The 18,980-nt window shown below is 47.8% G+C and overlaps 3 protein-coding genes across 8 annotated transcripts in view; all 3 read right to left on the reverse strand.

Annotated features, from left to right (window-relative positions):
• Positions 1 to 1,300, reverse strand: part of KCTD14 (potassium channel tetramerization domain containing 14) — a 34,062-nt gene extending 32,762 nt beyond the window's left edge. For all 6 annotated transcript variants that reach the window (XR_014510201.1, XR_014510202.1, XR_014510203.1 and 3 more), the window contains exon 1: positions 1,157 to 1,300. Coding sequence is in view for 2 of the 6 variants with exons in the window: in XM_083436871.1 (XP_083292997.1) it covers positions 1,157 to 1,216 (60 nt within the window). In the remaining 4 variants the exon portion in view is untranslated. The remainder of the gene's footprint in view (positions 1 to 1,156) is intronic.
• An 8,251-nt stretch (positions 1,301 to 9,551) lies between these two features.
• Positions 9,552 to 10,204, reverse strand: LOC310675808 (thyroid hormone-inducible hepatic protein-like). Its single transcript, XM_083436921.1, has one exon. The coding sequence runs from the start codon at positions 10,187 to 10,189 to the stop codon at positions 9,632 to 9,634; it is 558 nt and encodes a 185-aa protein (XP_083293047.1). The 5' UTR covers positions 10,190 to 10,204; the 3' UTR covers positions 9,552 to 9,631.
• A 4,651-nt stretch (positions 10,205 to 14,855) lies between these two features.
• Positions 14,856 to 16,505, reverse strand: LOC310676567 (mid1-interacting protein 1-B-like). Its single transcript, XM_083438553.1, has 2 exons — positions 15,934 to 16,505; positions 14,856 to 15,195 (listed from the first exon to the last, which is right to left on the reverse strand). The coding sequence occupies exon 1, from the start codon at positions 16,350 to 16,352 to the stop codon at positions 15,957 to 15,959; it is 396 nt and encodes a 131-aa protein (XP_083294679.1). The 5' UTR covers positions 16,353 to 16,505; the 3' UTR covers positions 14,856 to 15,195; positions 15,934 to 15,956.
• Between the last annotated feature and the right edge of the window lie 2,475 nt (positions 16,506 to 18,980).

Below are 18,980 nucleotides of genomic sequence, written 5' to 3' on the forward strand. Positions count from 1 at the left end.
AAATAAAAACATCTTGAAGGTCCCAGGCCACAGAGAAGTTAGGCTGGCCTCAACCAGAGCCAGGGCTTTTTCGGCTGTGGCTCCGATCTGGTGGAACGTTCTGTCACAAGAGACCAGGGCCCTGCAAGACTTGACATCTTTCCGCAGGGCCTGCAAGCAGAGCTGTTCCACCAGGCCTTTGGTCAGGGCACAGACTGACTCCCTCCCTCGGCAATCTTCGCAGAGCTCTGGCCCAATGGTTGCCAGTGGCTTGAATTAATTAATTTTATAATGAATGATTTTAGAGTGTTGTTTGTGCTGTACTTTTGTACTGTTTTATTGTTGTTAGCCGCCCTGAGCCCAGCTTCGGCCGGGGAGGGCGGGATATAAATAAAATTTATTATTATTATTATTAATAGGTATCTCAAGGCATTTGCACATGTTTCCATGCAATCAGTCCATGCAGAATGGCGGCACCCTATATATAGAAAGGAGCAAAACAGTGATATTTTAGGGAGCAGGCTAGCAGGCGGGGCCCATGACTTACATTAGGGACGTCCAACTCCCAATAGTCTGTGATCTACTCACAGTATAGAAAAACTGCCAGTGATCTACCCACTGTCGTAAAAAGATTGGCAGTGATCTAGCCAAAGTTGTGGAGCTTTTTTTGCTTTTTTTAGGAAGCCAAAGTTGGTTTTTTTGTAAGGAGATCGCTGAGGGGACAGAGATCAACCAGGATCTACCAGGAACACCCCGTGATCTACCTATTGGACATGCCTGACTTACATCATAGGACCCTGCACAACACAAAGCACTGTTGCTATATGTAGGTTTTATTTTATTTGTTTTTTTATCTTATATTTTGGAAATGTACATCCAGGTGTTTTTTTCCTTTAATTTTTTTGGGGGGCCCCCAAGAGAGTGGGGTCCAAAGCTATAGCTTGTTTAGCTTATATGTAAATCTGGCACTGGTCCCTGAGACCAGTACTATTAACTTTGATTAAGAGGAGCTCTCCAGGGGCTCCGGCAGAAAGCAAGAAGTCACCAACTTACCTGGGCCTTTCTGTTACCTTGAGATGCTGGGAATTGAACCCACGACCTTCTGCAAAGCTCGGAGCTGCACAGCCCCTCCCCAGCTAGCTGTTCCAGGAAGTCCTGGGCCCCGTGATTCACTCACCGTTTGCAGGTTGCTCCCAATTTGTTTCCGGAGGGAATTCGATTCCGACGAAATGCTCATCTTTCCCCTTCAACTCACACCTGCAAGCTTCAGATTTGGCAGCCAGCCCCAAAAGACCCCAATGTGATTTTTCTGATTTTTCTCTCTTTCTGATTTTTCTCTCTTTCTCTCCCACTGCAGGTTTCCCCCTCGCAGCTGACTCCGGCACATCCGCCTGCCTGCCACTTGGCGGCCACAGCTCCCTGGAGAACTTCCCAGGTGAGTTACAGGTGCAAAGCAGGTAACCCGCAGGTGGAAATATTTTTCCGGGCCGGCCTGTCTTCTGGCAGCCAACTTTTGCTGAGCAGCCCAGAGAGAGAAGCACTGCCTATATATATTCCTCCCTGTGACACCTGCGTAAGAAGCCCTGGCTAACACACCCAGCCGGGCAAACCAGACCCTCCCACTTTCTTCAGGTCTCACGTCCAGGTTAGTGTAGCCTGAAACACTCCCTTCTTATGAGCTGGTAACACCCTGCTCCCATAGCTTATCCTGAGCGACTGCTCTGTCTTTTAAAGGCGCAGGAAGCTCATTCAGAGCCTAGCCGCTCTTTTGGGAGACCAGTCAATTGCCTGTTCTAGGCAGGGCTGCCCTCTCTCTGAACCGGTTTGCAGCTCAGTTTGCAACTCCTAGACTCACCTTTGTCCCTTGAAGCGCAAGTGACTGCTGTGGCCAGGAATCATAGAGTTGGAAGGGACCCAAGAGTCATCTAGTCCAACCCTATGCAATTTCAGGGATCTCAGCTAAAGTATCCGGTGTTGGTTAATATGCCGGGAAAGTGTGCATAGCTGTCAACTTTCCCCTTTTCTCACAAGGAGTCCTATTCGGAATAAGGGGATTTCTCTTTAATAAAAGGAAAATGTTGACAGCTATGTAAATGAGGCACCGAAAAAGTCAGGAATGAATGAATGATTAACAGTGTTATAAGAATTTTATGGTCCCAAGTGTAGAATAAATATTCGCATATGCACACATACAGTGGTACCTCAGGTTAAGTACTTAATTTGTTCTGGAGGTCTGTACTTAACCTGAAACTGTTCTTAACCTGAAGCACCACTTTAGCTAATGGGGCCTCCCGCTGCCACCGCTTCACCGGAGCACGATTTCTGTTCTCATCCTGAAGCAAAGGTCTTAACCTGAAGCACTATTTCTGGGTTAGCGGAGTCTGTAACCTGAAGCGTATGTAACCTGAGGCACCACTGTATCTAAAATATATGAGCCATGTGTCTGAAATAGTACAGGAGAGCAATCCTTAAGCCATTTTGACTCTCCCAAGGAGCTCAAATATTCCTCTGCAGTAAGGGAGGCAAATGGGGAAAGCCTTCCCATTGTCTTTTTGCTTGCAAATCCTGTCTTAAGGGCATATTTGTGTATGAATAGGGTGAGCCTGTGACCTGGATTCAGGAACTAAAGTATTAACCATCACCAAAGAATGGCCAGGCTGCCAAGGTAATGCAATCAGGGACCATTGTCAGGTATCCTGCCAGACAGGATTTCTGCTGTAGACCACCTCAAAAGTCTATATAAGGGCTTGCACACCATTGTTCAGGGTTCTTCTCCCTCCTGCATGTGGTGTGTGGGGACCCTGTTGCAACAGTTCCTTGAAAAAAGATCAGGCTTACTAGCCACTTTGCTTCTCAATATACTCTGGTTGGCCTCTGTTGTTTTCTCCTACCAATAGGGAACCCACTCAAGGACTCTATATGGGCTCCAGAATACCCCATAAGGGAAGGGGAGCAGTTTTTCTTATAAAAATGGGAAGATGTATAAACATCCCACAAGCAAATCAAGATGAATGCCTGAAGGATTCTCACTGTTGTAGACCCTCCTTTATTGAACAACAAACATTCAATACAGACTGGACACAGGCCGCATCATAACAATGTATTCAAAGCAGTATCGCACCACTTTAAACAAAAAATTCTCCCAAGAATCCTGGGAATTGTAGGTTGTTAAGGGCGCTGAGAGTTGCTATTCCCCTCGCAGAGCTACAATTCCCAGAGTTCTGTGGGGAAAGGGATTGGTCGTTGGACCACTCTAGGATCTGTAGTTCTGTGAGGTCTCTCTAATAGGGTCTCAGCACCCTCAACGGACTACAGCTCCCATGATTCCTTGTGCAAAGGCACGACTGTTTAAATTGGCGTGATTCTGCTTCAAATGTATACAGGTACCAACCATTTTGCGTGCGTTCAATGGGGCCATCATCTGACCACTGCGTCAGCTTTGTGTAAGGTTCACCCAGCAAGCGTCATGGTTAAATGGGGATTTGAACCCAGGTCTTTGTGGTCCCAGTCCAGGGGTCTGCAACCCGCGGCTCCGGAGCTGCATGTGGCTCTTTTACACCTTTGCCGCGGCTCTGGGGCGGATACTAGCGAGGGGAGGAGGCGCATTGTGCGCCCCAACACTCCCCACTGTGGCGGGCGCTGTACTGGCTGTGACGTCGCATGGGGGCGGTGTGTGCGTTAGTCATGCACCGTCCCAACGTCACCTTCCCGCCCGCCCGCTACATTGTAAGGGGCATGTACGCTGGTCACTGCATTGAAAGGGGGCATGTACGCTGGTCACTGTTTTGAAGGGGAGTGAAGAACACACACACACAAAAAGGTAACTTGTTAATTTAACGTTTATTTCTATGAGGAGGAGTAATTCTGAGGGGTCAAACAAAGAAATAATAAAAAAAGTGGCAAAAAAGTTATTTTTATAATGACGAGTTTTGCGGCTCCCAGTTTTTTTTCTTCTTCAGAAACGGGTCCAAGTGGCTCATTTTGTCTTAAAGGTTGCAGACCCCTGTCCCAGTCCAATACTCTTAACGGCTTACACCACATGGCTTTCATGTACAGTCATACCTCAGGTTACAGATGCTTCAGGTTACGTTTCTTTGGGTTACGGACTGCCAAAATCTGGAAGTACCGGAACGGGTTACTTCCAGTTTTCGGCGGTCGCACATGCGCAGAAGCACTAAGTCGCGCTTTGCGCATGCGCAGAAGGCCAAATTGCAACCCACTCATGTGCAGACGCGCCGCTGCAGGTTGCCAATGTGCATCCCACATGGATCACGTACGCAACCTGAGCGTCCACTGTATATAAAAGTCCTATTGCTGTTTTCAGTTTGTGAATGCAAACATGGGCTTGGCTCCGATGATGACTGTGGCACATTCCTTTCCCTTGACTCTGGGACGGGGCATGGCGTGGCTGTGATTTTTCCTTGTCCTACGGCAGTCCATCCCAGGGTTCCAGGGCAAACCCAAGGACCAGCCCCAGAATGCTGGCAGCCTTGGCACACACCTCATTCCTCCCCTATATCAAACAGAGGTTTCTTCCCAACTCTGCAAACTTGGCAGCCCTCCTGCCGCACCCTTAAGGCGGTGTGCGTTTCTCTCCATTTACGTTTCCCATGCATAACTTGACCTCTCCTCCAGCTGTTGCTCTTCATGTATAAAATCATAGAATTCACCCCCCATAAGAGGAAGGGTGATGGCAACCAACTCAGGCGGCTTTATAAAGAGAAATTAGAAGGCTAGCAACAGCTAAGGTAAGGCAAAAGTAAAGGTAAAGGACCCCTGGACGGTTAAGACCAGTCAAATGCACTCCTCTCGCTTTCAGGCCAAGGGAACCGGCGTTTGTCCACAGACAGCTTTCCGGGTCATGTGGCCAGCAGGACTAAACTGCTTCTGGCGCAATGGGACACTGAGACGGAAACCAGAGAGCACGGAAATGGCGTTTACCTTCCCGCCTCAGCAGTACCTATTTATCTACTTGCGCTGGTGTGCTTTCGAACTGCTAGGAGCTGGGACAGAGCAACGGGAGCTCACTCCGTCGTGGGGATTCGAACCGCCAACCTTCCGATCAGCAAGCCCAAGAGGCTCCGTGGTTTAGCCCACAGCGCCACCCGTGTCCCAGCAACAGCTATTAGCTCCAATGACTAGGTTGGTTGGTTTGTTGCACCAACTTTTTTCCCAAGGAGCTCAAGGTAGTGGACACAGTTCTTCCCCTCCTCAATTAATCCCCACAACGACCTTGCAGAGTAGGTTATGCTGAGTGGCAGGGAGCGTCCCCAAGTGAGCTTTGTGGAGCAGGGTGAGGGTTGAACCCTGGTCTCCCAGGTCCTAGCCTGACACTCTAACCACTATGGCGCACTGGCTTGGCCTTCACTGATGGAGGCCATTGTTGTGGTCGGCATCCGTCTGCCTCGAAAGACAACGGAGTGTGCCTCCAGGGGTGAGGTCACACTGCTCCGTTCGCAGTAGCAAAGCACCTCTCTAGGGCACAAGCCTGGGCAGTGGGCCTGGAGGTCCTGGACTGTCCAGATGACAAGACCTCTTGGCCTCACAGATGTGCTCCAAAGGAAAGCAGAGCAAGATGTTTGGCACCAGCTGGGCTGCAGGAGTTGCCAGAAGGAGGCACACAAGGCACCATCGAACTGCCTTAGGGATTTGTGTCGGGTTTACTCCTTAGCCTTTTCTTCTCCTGATGATATCCCACAAGGCAGCAGAGGTTTAGGATCAGAGTTTTCCTTCTCCTAGATGGGCTCCCTTCCCAGCCAATGAGCCCCATCTGCCACTCACTTCCCTCTACAGATGTGCAGAAACCACCTTTTTGACCACAGAGCCCACTACAGTGGTACCTCGCGTTACATACGCTTCAGGTTACAGTCTCCGCTAACCCAGAAATAGTGCTTCAGGTTAAGAACTTTGCTTCAGCATGAGAACAGATATCGTGCTCTGGTGGTGCAGCAGCAGCTTGAGGCCCCATTAGCTAAAGTGGTGCTTCAGGTTAAGAACAGTTTCAGGTTAAGTACGGACCTCCGGAATGAATTAAGTACTTAACCTGAGGTACCACTGTATTGGTTTCATCTGCTCAATCCACCAGAGCCTGTATTTGTACAGGTCAGTGACCTTTAAAGCCCTAAACGGCCTTGGTCCTGTATACCTGAAGGAGCGTCTCCATCCCCATCGTTCAGCCTGGACACTGAGATCCAGCGCCAAGGGCCTTCTGGCGGTTCCCTCATTACAAGAAGTGAGGTTACAGGGAACCAGACGGTGGGCCTTGTCGGTAGTGACGCCCGCCCTGTGGAACGCCCTCCCTTCAGATGTGAAGGAAATAAGCTATCTTATCTTTAGAAGACATCTGAAGGCATCCCTGTTTAGGGACGTTTTTAATATTTAATACTGTATTGTTTATAACAGTCAATTGGGAGCCGCCCAGAGTGGCTGGGGAAACTCAGCAAGGTGGGCGGGGTATAAACAAATTATTATTACTATATTATTATTATTACACAGGGGAAGTTCCTAACTCACTGAGGGTTTGAGACCCTCACCTGGTTGAGCCAGAATTATGGGAGCTGGAGTCTGAAAACATCTGTAGGGCCACACATTTCAGGCCCGCCTAGGTATACTGATGAATCTAAGATGCTCACCATCCTCTTTAAATTGAATGCTTTTAAGGGGGCTGGGAACAACCCCAAAACTAACACCACTGAATAATATTAAGGGAGTTACATCGTGCAATTGATTTTTCTTCTCTCTACAATTAGGTAAGGCTGATTGCCGAAGAATGGATGCTTTTGAATTATGGTGCTGGAGGAGACTCTTGAGAGTCCCATGGACTGCAAGAAGATCAAACCGATCCATTCTGAAGGAAATCAGCCCTGAGTGCTCACTGGAAGGACAGATCCTGAAGCCGAGGCTCCAATACTTTGGCCACCTCATGAGAAGAGAAGACTCCCTGGAAAAGACCCTGATGTTGGGAAAGATGGAGGGCACAAGGAGAAGGGGACAAGAGAGGACGAGATGGCATGACAGTGTTCTCAAAGCTACAAACATGAGTTTGACCAAACTGCGGGAGGCAGTGGAAGACAGAAGTGCCTGGCGTGCTCTGGTCCAGGGGGTCACGAAGAGTCGGACACGACTAAACAACAACAAGAAGCATCAGTGCTTTTTTTCTAGAAAAAGAAGTGCCAGAACTCACCATGAACTTCTCCCTTCTTCTCTTATAATGGCAATGGTGCCGGAACTGAATTCCGGTGAGTTCCGTCTGAAAAAAATCCCTGGTAAGCATATATATAAGGTCCACTGGACATCTGAATTTTTTAAAAAATACATATTTATACATATGTGCACACACACAAACAAAGTATTGAGAAGTTTCAGCCTAACTTCTCAATACTACAAACAGAACAGTGTGTGAATTGAAAGAAAATGAGGCGCTATTCAGAATTAGTATTTTTATTGACAGTGAGCCCATCGGCTCAAAATTCACTTACGTACAAAACAGTAGAATAAAGTTTACCTTTACAGAAGTGAATTGCAAGGATGAGTCAGCAGAGACAATGCAATCAGTAGGATGTGAGCCGATTTCAAAACATCCTCTTTGAATCATATAGGGCCATAGACATGTTTGGCATTTAGTTTACTTTGTAAGATTTATAAGCCACTCAATCATCAAACCCTCTAAGTGGGTTACATAAAAAATTAAATATTCATTAAAATAATTTAAGCTTCCCTCCCACTCTATATACCCTATCAATTCAGGTATCAGGAATTGAAATTGTCAAGTATTTTCCGTATCACAGAGCTCGTTGCACCAGGAAGTCTTCTGGAAGAACGTACAGCAAGACATGTCTGCTTCGAGAATTTGGACTCTGGGAGACAGTGCCAGAATAACCTGTGGAATTAATTGGAGAGTAATTCTGAATGCTTTCTCATCAGAATGCCTTACCACTGTATTGCACTACTGCAATGCGCTCTACGTGAGGCTACCTTTGAAGGTGACCCGGAAACCACAACTACCCCAGAATGTGGCAGCTAGACTGGTGACTGGGTGTAGCTGCTATTACACCGGTCCTGAAAGACCTACGTTGGCTCCCAGTACATTTCCGAGCACAATTCAAAGTGTTGGTGCTGACCTTCAAAGCCCTAAACGGCCTCGGCCCAGTATACCTGAAGGAGCGTCTCCACCCCCATCGTTCTGCCCGGACGCTGAGGTCCAGCTCCGAGGGCCTTCTGGCGGTTCCCTCCCTGCGAGAAGCGAAGTTACAGGGAACCAGGCAGAGGGCCTTCTCAGTGGTGGCACCCGCCCTGCGGAACGCCCTCCCACCAGATGTCAAGGAGATAAACAACTATCTGACTTTTAGAAGACATCTGAAGGCAAACCTGTTTAGGGAAGTTTTTAATGTTTGATCTTTCATCATGTTTTTAATATCCTGTTGGGAGCCGCCCAGAGTGGTATAAATGGGCAGTGTATGTATGTATGTATGTATGTATGTATAACTAAATAATATTCAATCTCCTTTTATAAAACAGCAAATCTAAACAATGCTCTTTCGATACCCTTTGAACAATTTCCCTTGGGACTAACTGCCCTTGGACTAATTGCAATTGCACTTGGAACTAATTAGGGTTACCATGTGCCTGGGAAAACCCTGGACATGTCCTCTTTTGTGGGAGCCAACATGCCCAGTCAGGTGGATTTTTACATTTTAAAGGAAATGTCTGGGTTGGCGGGGGTGGGGTTCAGACTCGGGCTGCTCTGCATGCTGCAGCCGCTGCCAGCCTGGGCTGGGGAAATAGGTACGCTGGCACAGTTTGGCTGTCCTCTTTTTTGCTCTTCAAAATATGGCAACCCTAAACTGGGCATTCAAACATTTTTGCACCTAGAAGCCCCAAGTGGAATCATATAACCATCTAATCCAACCGTTACCCCCTGCAATGCAGGAATCTCAACTAATGCCTCTATGAGAGGTGGCCATCCAAACACTGCTTAAAAACCTCCAAGGAAGATAAAGGTAAAGGGACCCCTGACCGTTAGGTCCAGTCGTGGCCGACTCTGGGGTTGCGGCGCTCATCTTGCTTTATTGGCTGAGGGAGCCGGCGTACAGCTTCCGGGTCATGTGGCCAGCAGGACTAAGCCGCTTCTGGCGAACCAGAGCAGCGCACGGAAACGCCATTTACCTTCCCGCCAGAGCGGTACCTATTTATCTACTTGCACTGGTGTTCTTTCGAACTGCTAGGTTGGCAGGAGCTGGGACCGAGCAACAGGCGCTCACCCCGTCGCGGGGATTCGAACCGCCAACCTTCTGATCGGCAAGTCCTAGGCTCTGTGGTTTAACCCACAGCACCACCCATGTCCCCTATTATGCAGTAGGATGTTCCTATTTTCATCATGGAATGTTGGAGGGTATGTTGACCGTCCCACACCAAGCAGTCTCCATCCACTTACCAACCATTTCTGCATCTTAACAGATCGTGTACCCAGTTTACAGCATTGGGTGTTGGGGAGTGCTGAAGGAAGCTAGATAGGTTCACCTAAAGAAAAATGTTTTAAGCCGGCACCAGAAAGGGTACTGCAAATCTGCCTACCTGGTGTCAGTAGGCTGGGAATTCCCATTTGAGCAATGAAGGACACCTTACCTTTGCTCTTTGCACCATGCATTTCTCATCAGCTGAGATGAATTTCGCCCTGGTTAATCTGCCCCATAATTTCATTGTATTTGGAGGTGACGGCGTTGGCTCTGCTTGTCAGCTGTGCGAGGACACGATACAAGCTGGACACGTGGTAATAGAAATAGCCTTCAGGGTTCTGCCTCTCTTTCTCTTCCTGTTCTTTCAGACGGCTGGCGACATCAGGGTTCTGGTTATTGAGAGGCATCAGGCCACCTTCCGCCACCAGCTTGATGGATTTCAGCAGCGTGTAATAATCATACAGATCTTTGCCGCCCGAGTCAGCCTCAGGCGTGTTGTCCTGCCATTCCAAGGGGACGCCCTGGAGAACGCTGGGGAACATCACTGTTTGCTCCATCTTGCGGACCGCAGAGAAGTAATCTTCCATGGTTGCGAGAGGAGAGACTTCTTCGAGCCTAAAGCCTCGGGGGATCTCAGCTGAATTGCAAAGAGGACCGTTAGATGTGAGCGTTCCTTGCTTCCAGTTGGTGTGGCAATTTATGAGCAAGCCTGGGTGGAAACCAGCCGTGGAACGTGTGATCAGGAAGAGGTCCATTGGAGCGGTGGACAACACCCCTCTGTCCTCAGCCAATCACATTTCTCCTCCTCTGGCATCTCATCAGTTGTCTCCTATGTGGTTAGCAATGTGACTTTATTTACAGGTTGGAATGAACCCAAATTAGAGGTGGACTGATTGACCTCAGTTGAAGCCAGGACTTGCTGATCAATAACTGACAAGTCATGATGTGCAGGGGCTGAGTGGAAAACGCCAAGCCAAATCAAGCAATATTTATTCCCAGGGTTTCAGAATCATTGGAGGACAAAAAAACAGGCTTGCAATAACTACATGGAGAGCCACTGCTACTCCTGAAGGCAGAGTGTGCTGGGCCCAGGGGTAACCCGTGAAACGCGGTCCAGGACCGGTCCAGAATCTGAAGGTTCTGCTAGGAGTCAGTCTGACAGGGCCAAGGCACGAGGCAAGGACAGGTACAGGATCTCAGGCAGGATCTAGCATACAGCAGTGTAGCTCCTGCAACCTGGGGCAAGGTCCGACAGCCTTTTATCTTTGTCGGGGTAGCATCCGGTCCTGATCCCCTGGCGACTCACCTCCCTGTTTTGCCCAAAGGCGAGCACTCCTCCTGCGAGTACTCAGGTCTCTCCTTCTCTCAGACCTCAGTCTCTGCAGCTCGGGAGACGTCGGTGGGTTACTAGACCCAGGGGCCGCCTCAGCCTCCCCTAATCCAACCGGTAGTGGAGCAGCTGTAAGTGATGGCCCAGCTGAAGGCAACGAGGTCATCCCCGCATCTGGAGCCAGGGCAGGCTCAGGCCCCCGACTGGGCCCAGCTGGTGTTTGTTGCAGGGGAACCTGTGCAGACTGGGGCTCTTCAGAATCAGGCCCCAGACTTGGTTCAGATGATGCCTGAGGCAAAGGAACCGGTGCAGACTGAGACTCCTCTGGTTCCAAGTCTGAGTCCCAGGCCATCACACAGAGAAGTCTTGGATGCTCTTAATGCAGGCATCCCCAAACTCGGCCCACCAGATGTTTTGGGAGTCCAACTCCCACCTTTCCTAGCTAACAGGACCAGTGGTCAGGGATGATGGGAACTGTAGTCCCAAAAAATCTGGAGGGCCAAGTTTGGGGGTGCCTGGCTTAACCCATGCTTGATCTTTCACCAAATCATAGAACCTTAGAGTTGGAAGGGGCCCTGAGGGTCATGTAGTCCAACCCCCTGCAATGCAGGAATCTCAGCTAAAGCATCCACGACAAATGGCCATCCAACCTCTGTTTAAAAACCTCCAAGGAAGGACAGTCCACCACCTCTTGTGAAACAGCTCCTCTGTTCCACTGCTGAACAGCTCTTACTGTCAGAATGTTTTTCTCCTTTCTTGCAGCTTGAAACCATTGGTTCTATCACGGTCCGGTTCATGGGCAATCGAAGTCCTGGCAGGGGACGTCAGGACCGGGGGCAAGATGGCGGGGTGGGAGCAGGAACGGGGGTCCAGAAGCCAGGAGTCAGGAAGCCAAGAATCTGAGGGTCAGAGAGCTGGGAGTCAAGAAGCCAAGGGTCCAAGAGTCAGGAAGCAAGGAGGCATGAAATCAGGGGTCCAAGGATTAGGAAGCCGAGGTTCAAGGATCAGGAAGCAAGAAGCCCAAGGCAGCAAGCATGTTGCTGTGGCAAAGAGCAGAAGGGAAATGCTGACCTTATACCCCTTCCAGGCTCTTGCCACCAGGTGCAGTGAGTTACCAAGTGGCCTCACCTGTGCGGCCACGCCTTGCCTCTCCAGAACAAACTTAGGAAGGCCCCAGTCCTGCGAAGCCCTACTGGTCACAGGGCCTGGCTCCTGCACGCACACCAGACAGGTTCGAATCTTACCCTCCAGAGCGGAAGAAAACAAGCTTGCTCCCTCCTCCATGTGACAGCCCTTCAGATATTTGAAAATGGCTACCCTATCTCTGCAGATGGTGACAGCAGTCACGAAATTAAAACACGCCTGCTTCTTGGGAGAAAAGCAATGGCAGACCTAGACAGCATCTTAAAAAGCAGAGACATCACCTTGCCAACAAAGTTCTGTATAGTTAAAGCTATGGTTTCCCCAGGAGTGATGTATGGAAGTGAGAGCTGGACCATAAAGAAGGCTGATCGCCAAAGAATTGATGCTTTTGAATTATGGTGCTGGAGGAGACTCTTGAGAGTCCCGTGGACTGCAAGAAGATCAAACCTATCCATTCTGAAGGAAACCAGCCCTGAGTGCTCACTGGAAGGACAGATCCTGAAGCTGAGGCTCCAATACTTTGGCCACCTCATGAGAAGAGAAGACTCCCTGGAAAAGACCCTGATGTTGGGAAAGATGGAGGGCACAAGGAGAAGGGGACGACAGAGGACGAGATGGTTGGACAGTGTTCTCCAAGCTACAAATATGAGTCTGACCAAACTACGGGAGGCAGTGGAAGACAGGAGTGCCTGGCGTGCTCTGGTCCATGGGGTCACGAAGAGTCGGACACGACTAAACGACAACAACAACATCCTATCTCCTCTCAGTCTCCTCTTTTCCAGGCTCTTTCAAGCGCTCCTTGGAAGCAGTGCTGTAGCCTCTGAATATCAGCATACCAATTTCTACCTCCTCTCTTTCAAAAGACTGTGATTATTATTTTTGTTGTGGAATGGGAAGGAAGGGAATAGAGAACACGGTTGCATGCTAGCTTGCAAACATGCCCACATTGTTATGTGCAAAAGTGCACTGGGAGATTAAGGACCCCTGTTTATTTCAAATGATATGTGTGCGCACAGCCTAAACTGGTGGTGAGAGGGCGATCTGGCTGCGAGATCTGTCACCCCATTGATCGCCAGGGTTCATCTGGCTATGCCATAGTCAATGGGCATAGCCCACGAAGCAGGGAGCCTTCAGAAATTAGTGAGAGCATATCAGGGCATTGCACAGTGCTTATTGTTCAAACAGGGGTGTTACAAGCTATTTCGGACTGTGAAATGTTGGAAGAGGCAGAGACAACGACATGGCTAAGGCAGTAATCCTTGAATCGGGGACATGAGCAGTGCTGGAATTACATATAAACTAAACAAGCTATAGCTTAGGGCCCCACTCTCTTGGTGGCCCCCCAAAAAAATTTAAAGAAAATAAAGCACTGGATGTACATTTCCAAAATATAAGATAAAAAACAAATAAAATAAAACCTACATACAGCAACAGTGTTTTGTGTTGTGTAGGCTCCTACGATGTAAGTCATGGGCCCCGCCTGCTAGCCTGCTCCCTAAAATATCACTGGTTTGCTCATTTCTATATATAGGGTGCCTCCATTCTGCATGTGCAAATGGCTTTAGATAGCTATTAGGTCCATAAATTACCATATAGCATATATTCAGCACAAAAAACAGTGACCATTTTTTGTTGACAAAGGACAGCTGGACATATAAAGGGCCCCATTACTTTCAATAGCTTAGGGCCTCATCAAACCTAAATCCAGCCCTGGACGTGAGTCTTGAACAGGGACAGACTCAACAAAAATCTTGGCTTGATGTTACGGATGACACACAGCTCTGTGGTATCACATGTGTTTTCCATGCAGGAGGTCCCAGGATTGATGCCCAGTACAGTGGTACCTCGGGTTACAGACGCTTCAGGTTACAGACTCTGCTAACCCATAAATAGTACCTCGGGTTAAGAACTTTGCTTCAGGATGAGAACAGAAATTGTGCTCCAGCAGCGCAGCGGCAGCGGGAACCCCCATTAGCTAAAGTGGTGCTTCAGGTTAAGAACAGTTTTAGGTTAAGAACAGACCTCCAGAACGAATTAAGTACTTAACCTGAGGTACCACGGTATCCCAGGCAAGGCTGGGAAGAACTCCCTGTCTGAAATCCTGGAGAGCACCTTGGCAAAATACCCTCTTGGGGGACCTTTCCTGACAGGCAAGGAGCAGTCCTCCTGTGAGGGAGCCATTTTGATTTATGCCCCTAACATGAAGTTGCTCCATGGAAAATTAAAAGGGCTGCCTCTAACTTAGGGCTCATTCACTCTTTGCCTTGTCCTGGGATTTTTCTAGTCACAGGTCTGAGAGGTTTTTTTCCCTTCACTTAAGCAGGGAAAACCCATTTAATGTTTGTTCCAATTCAGCAGTAAACAGCAGATTTTTCCATTAAAAACTGCACCGGGGGAGAAATCGCTCAGACCCATGACAAGAAACCAGTTAGGGTTGCAATATTTCAAAAAGTGAAAATCTGGACACAAAAGTCCCTTTTTTTTTTTTTTTTTTTTGCAAAGTTGGCAAGCTTTTTTTTGTGTTTTGTTTTCTATTGGGCAAAGTTGTTGAGTTTCATTGACAAATCCTTTAAAAAAAAGAAGTTTTTGAGGTATTTTTTTAAGGAAATTTGCCCAAAAACCCCACGTCCGATACAGGCTGCAATATGCCTGGATTTTCCAGGACATCTTAAAGGATTTCTGAAAATTGTGCCCAGACGCTGTTTTCAGTGGAAAGTGTGGATGTGCCCTTAAACACACAGCAACACACACACAAAAAGGCTGAATTGTGGGCAGGGCACTGATGTCCTTCATTTCCTGACAGGTGCCATGTTGTGGCACGGAGCTTGTCTCCAGTGAAAATGATTTCAGATAGCAAGCATAACAGGCAAAGACTCCGGATGAGAGCCATTACCTGTCAGGGTAGTCAACAACTACAGGACTAGATGAAACAGGTCTAGGCAGCTTCAAACGATGCAAAGTGCTTTATTAGTCTGAACTAAAAGCAATATTTAAACACCAGAAAGCAATGGAAACCCAAGGCGTACGTTTGCCATGGAGTTTATAGATATCAATTTTGTCCATAAATACCATACAGATAGCCATTTTGTTCACAAATATAATATAGATAGCAATTACGTTCACAAATATCAGTGCTTGACTTATTCAAGTAAAGTCCATGCTACACAACGTTGTGGGGTAGGTGCTGCAGTCAAGGTCTCTAGATTGTCCATTGAGAGCCTTCTTTGCACAGCCTCAGACAGAGGACCCAAGTTGTATACATGTGCAGGTTCAGAAAGGCAGGTTGTCCTGTAAAACGGAAAATGGAAAAGGTGTTAACAAGGTGGGTTGTGTCATAATTTAAAACAAGGGTCCCTGCGACTCAGCCCCAGAACTTTACTGATAGCCAACATGGGGTTCTCCTGATGTTCTTGGGGTACTACAACTCCCATATTCCCAGTCAACATGACCAATGGTCAAGGATGATGGGAGTTCTAGTTCAGCAACATTGGAAAGCCTGGGTGTCTGGAGCCTAAAGAAAGATATGTGAGCTCTCAGTGCTATAACATTGTTAACAGTGCCTGGATATGACCCCACTGAGAGCCCTACTCTAAGCTTTCCATAGAATAGTCTGTATTCCAAAGCTAAGCCATGCAAGATGAGTGAAGCAATAGAAGAAAGAGTACCTCTGAGAATATGCAGAGGTCCCAACCCTCACCTCTGGGCCTACCCAGTCAGAAAATGCCATTCCATTGGCCAGCCTATCCTAAACTGGTGGCCGCCAAATGTTCAGGACTACAACTCCCATCAGTTACAGTCAAGGTGGCCAAGAAATCTCTTCTGTGCAAATGAACCAGGAAGGGAGGAAGGAAGAGTTTGCAAGCATATTTTTAAAAGCTCGTTGACTCTGTTAACAGGCAGTGCAGCAACAGGAGACTACAAACATAGAAGGAAATGAGAATGTTGTAGAAAACCAAGCTGTGCCCACCAGATTTTATGGACCATGGCTCCCATAGTCATGGTGGCTCGGCTGAGCCAATAACTCACCTTTGGTGTCCTTGGCGTGTGTCTCACCAGCGGAGAGAGATTTCGTTCTGGTTGATCTGCCCCATGATCTCATTGTATTTGGAAGTCACGGCGTTGGCCTTCCTCGTCAGCTGGGTGAGGACTCGGTGCAAGCCAGACACGTGGTAATGGAAGAGATCTTCCAGATCAGCCTTCTCTTTGCTCTCTTCTTCCTTGAGGCTGGGATTCTGGAAGTCAAGAGGTGCTAAGCCACACTCTGCCCTCCCCTTGATGGATTTTAGCAGAGTGTAGTCTTCATACAGGTCTCTCTCGCTGGAGTCTCCGTTGCTCGAGTTGGTCTCAAATGTTTCAGCCTGGTCTTCCAAGGAGACTCCGAGGAGGAGGCTGGGAAACATAATTGTTTGCTCCATCTTGCGGACGGCAGAGACGTATCTTTCCATGGCGATGGGTCGAGAGGGCTTCTCCGGATCTGAATTTGACTTCTTTTGCAGAGTCCCAATCTGTGCTGTGCAGGAAAGGTGAGCTGTGTTAGGTTTCAGCCTTGCTGGTGGCAATTTATATAGCAATCTTGGTCACTTTCAGAAAGCCTGAGTGGGACAGTTCCACGCCAGTTTCAGACCCTCCTTTCCCAGGGAGCCAATCCCAGCTTCCCGTGAATTGCAAGAATTTGGCAGTGACTCCTCCGTGGTTTGCAATGTGATTTTATTTACAATCTGGATTCTTTCCCAAACTCTTTTGCCCATATCAGCGACTCGGCATAAAGTTGGACGCTTGCGGGTTCAGGTTGTCTTTTTTCTCTCCCCCCGCCCATAATGAAAGAGAGAGAGACTTAAATTAAGCAAGACTGGTACTAAATTTGTTAAATAGTGGATATTAAACAGCTTTTGGCAAGCCACGCTGCTGGGAAACCACAGAAAGACTGCCTTGGATGGTATTGCATAATTTGCACTGAGTTTGCGATAGCTGGTTCACGCCACCATCTTGCTGCGGAGCACGTGAAGCAGAGATGTTGCAGACTGTCTTCAAACCACAGGGCCAGAAAAAGATGTTTGGCAAGCATCCTAAGTCTGGGAATCCATGTCCCGTCTGAACATCTATACAGGGTCAAGGGCTGGACACGAGTCTCTAGCCCAGTCTCCTCTCTGTTTCGACTTCTAATTTCAGGGACTTGGGCAGAGGTCTGTCTTGCCACCCGCAACATGAAGATGTCAGATGGAAGTAATATTTACTGGCCAATCCCAGTAGTGATGTTCAGAAGTGAGAGCTGGATCATAAAGAAGGCTGATCGCCGAATAATTGATGCTTTTGAAGTATGGTGCTGGAGGAAACTCTTGAGAGTCCCACGGACTGCAAGAAGATCCAACCTATCCATTCTGAAGGAAATCAGCCCTGAGTGCTCACTGGAAGGACAGATCCTGAAGCTGAGGCTCCAAGACTTTGGCCACCTCATGAGAAGAGAAGACTCCCTGGAAAAGACCCTGATGTTGGGAAAGATGGAGGGCACATGGAGAAGGGGATGACAGAGGACGAGATGGTTGGACAGTGTTCTTGAAGCTACCAGCATGAGTCTGACCAAACTGTGGGAGGCAGTGGAAGACAGGAGTGCCTGGTGTGCTCTGTTCCATGGGGTCACGAAGAGTCGGACACGACTACAACTAAACAATAACAATAATTTATTATTTGTACCCCGCCCATCTGGCTGGGTTTCCCCAGCCACTCTGGGCAGCATCCAACAAAGGTTAAAAATACATCAAAATGTCACACATTAAAAACTTCCCTGAACAGGGCTGCCTTCAGATGTCTTCTAAATGTCAGGTAGTTGTTTATCTCTTTGACATCTGATGGGAGGACGTTCCGCAGGGCAGGATCCACTACCGAGAAGGCCCTCTGCCTGGTTCCCTGTAGCTTTGCTTCTTGCAGGGAGGGAACCGCCAGAACTTGGCCAAAGGGTTTGTGCCACCTGCCCCAGACTGAGTGAGCATGTGTTTGCTGGATGATCATCACCCAACCAGACACCCATTGTCAAAGGGAACGCACAAGGTTTGGGAAAAGTTCAGGGATCTTTGCAGCATTTCTAACACCAGACAAACACCAGCCTTTTGGGAACTGGAACTCAGGGTTGTCTAGTGAATGGATTGGTAGCAGATTCAGGGGTCGAATATTGACTTGATAGGTAAAGGTAATAATAATAATAATAATAATAATAATAATAATAATAATTTCCAAGAAAGATTAAAAATACATTAAAATGTCACACATTAAAAACTTCCCTGAGCAGGGCTGCCTTCAGATGTCTTCTGAATGTCAGGTAGTTGTTTATCGCTTTGACATCTGATGGGAGGGCGTTCCACAGGGCGGGCGCCACTACCAAGAAGGCCCTCTGCCTGGTTCCCTGTAACTTGGCCTCTCGCAGTGAGGGAACCGCCAGAAGGCCCTCGGAGCTGGACCTCAGTGTCCGGGCAGAATGATGGAGGTGGAGACGCTCCTTCAGATATACTGGACCGAGGTCGTTTAGGGCTTTAAAGGTCAGCACCAACACTTTGAATTGTGCTCGGAAACGTACCGGGAGCCAATGTAGGTCTTTTAAGACTGGTGTTATGTGGTCTCAGCAGCCGCTCCCAGTCATCAGTCTAGCTGCCGCATTCTGGATTAGTTGTAGTTTCTGGGTCACCTTCTTTTTTTTTTAAATAAAAGTTTTTATTAATTTTCAATACAATATAGATATAATACCATATCAAAGGTTTATCACAAATTATATATTATGGAGTTCCTTCAGCTTATCTGCCAATCATCTGTAATTAAATTTTAGTTACGCATTTCCTAAATTTAATATTGCCTTTTTATATGCCTTCCTAATCTTATTTTCTTTTTTACAATACTCCTCAACCTTTCACAGAGCTTCTTGAAATCCCACAAACGTTGTTTGTTCATCACATATATTTTTCAGATATTCTACAAATTTTCCCCAGTCCTCAATGAACTTATGGTCTTGTTGATATCTGATCTTCCCAGTTAATTTGTCCAGTTCTGCATAGTCCATCATTTTCATTCTCCATTCTTCCAGGGTC

This window comes from Podarcis tiliguerta (assembly GCF_965153285.1).
Source record: "Podarcis tiliguerta genome assembly, chromosome: 4".
Classification (NCBI taxonomy): domain Eukaryota; kingdom Metazoa; phylum Chordata; class Lepidosauria; order Squamata; family Lacertidae; genus Podarcis; species Podarcis tiliguerta.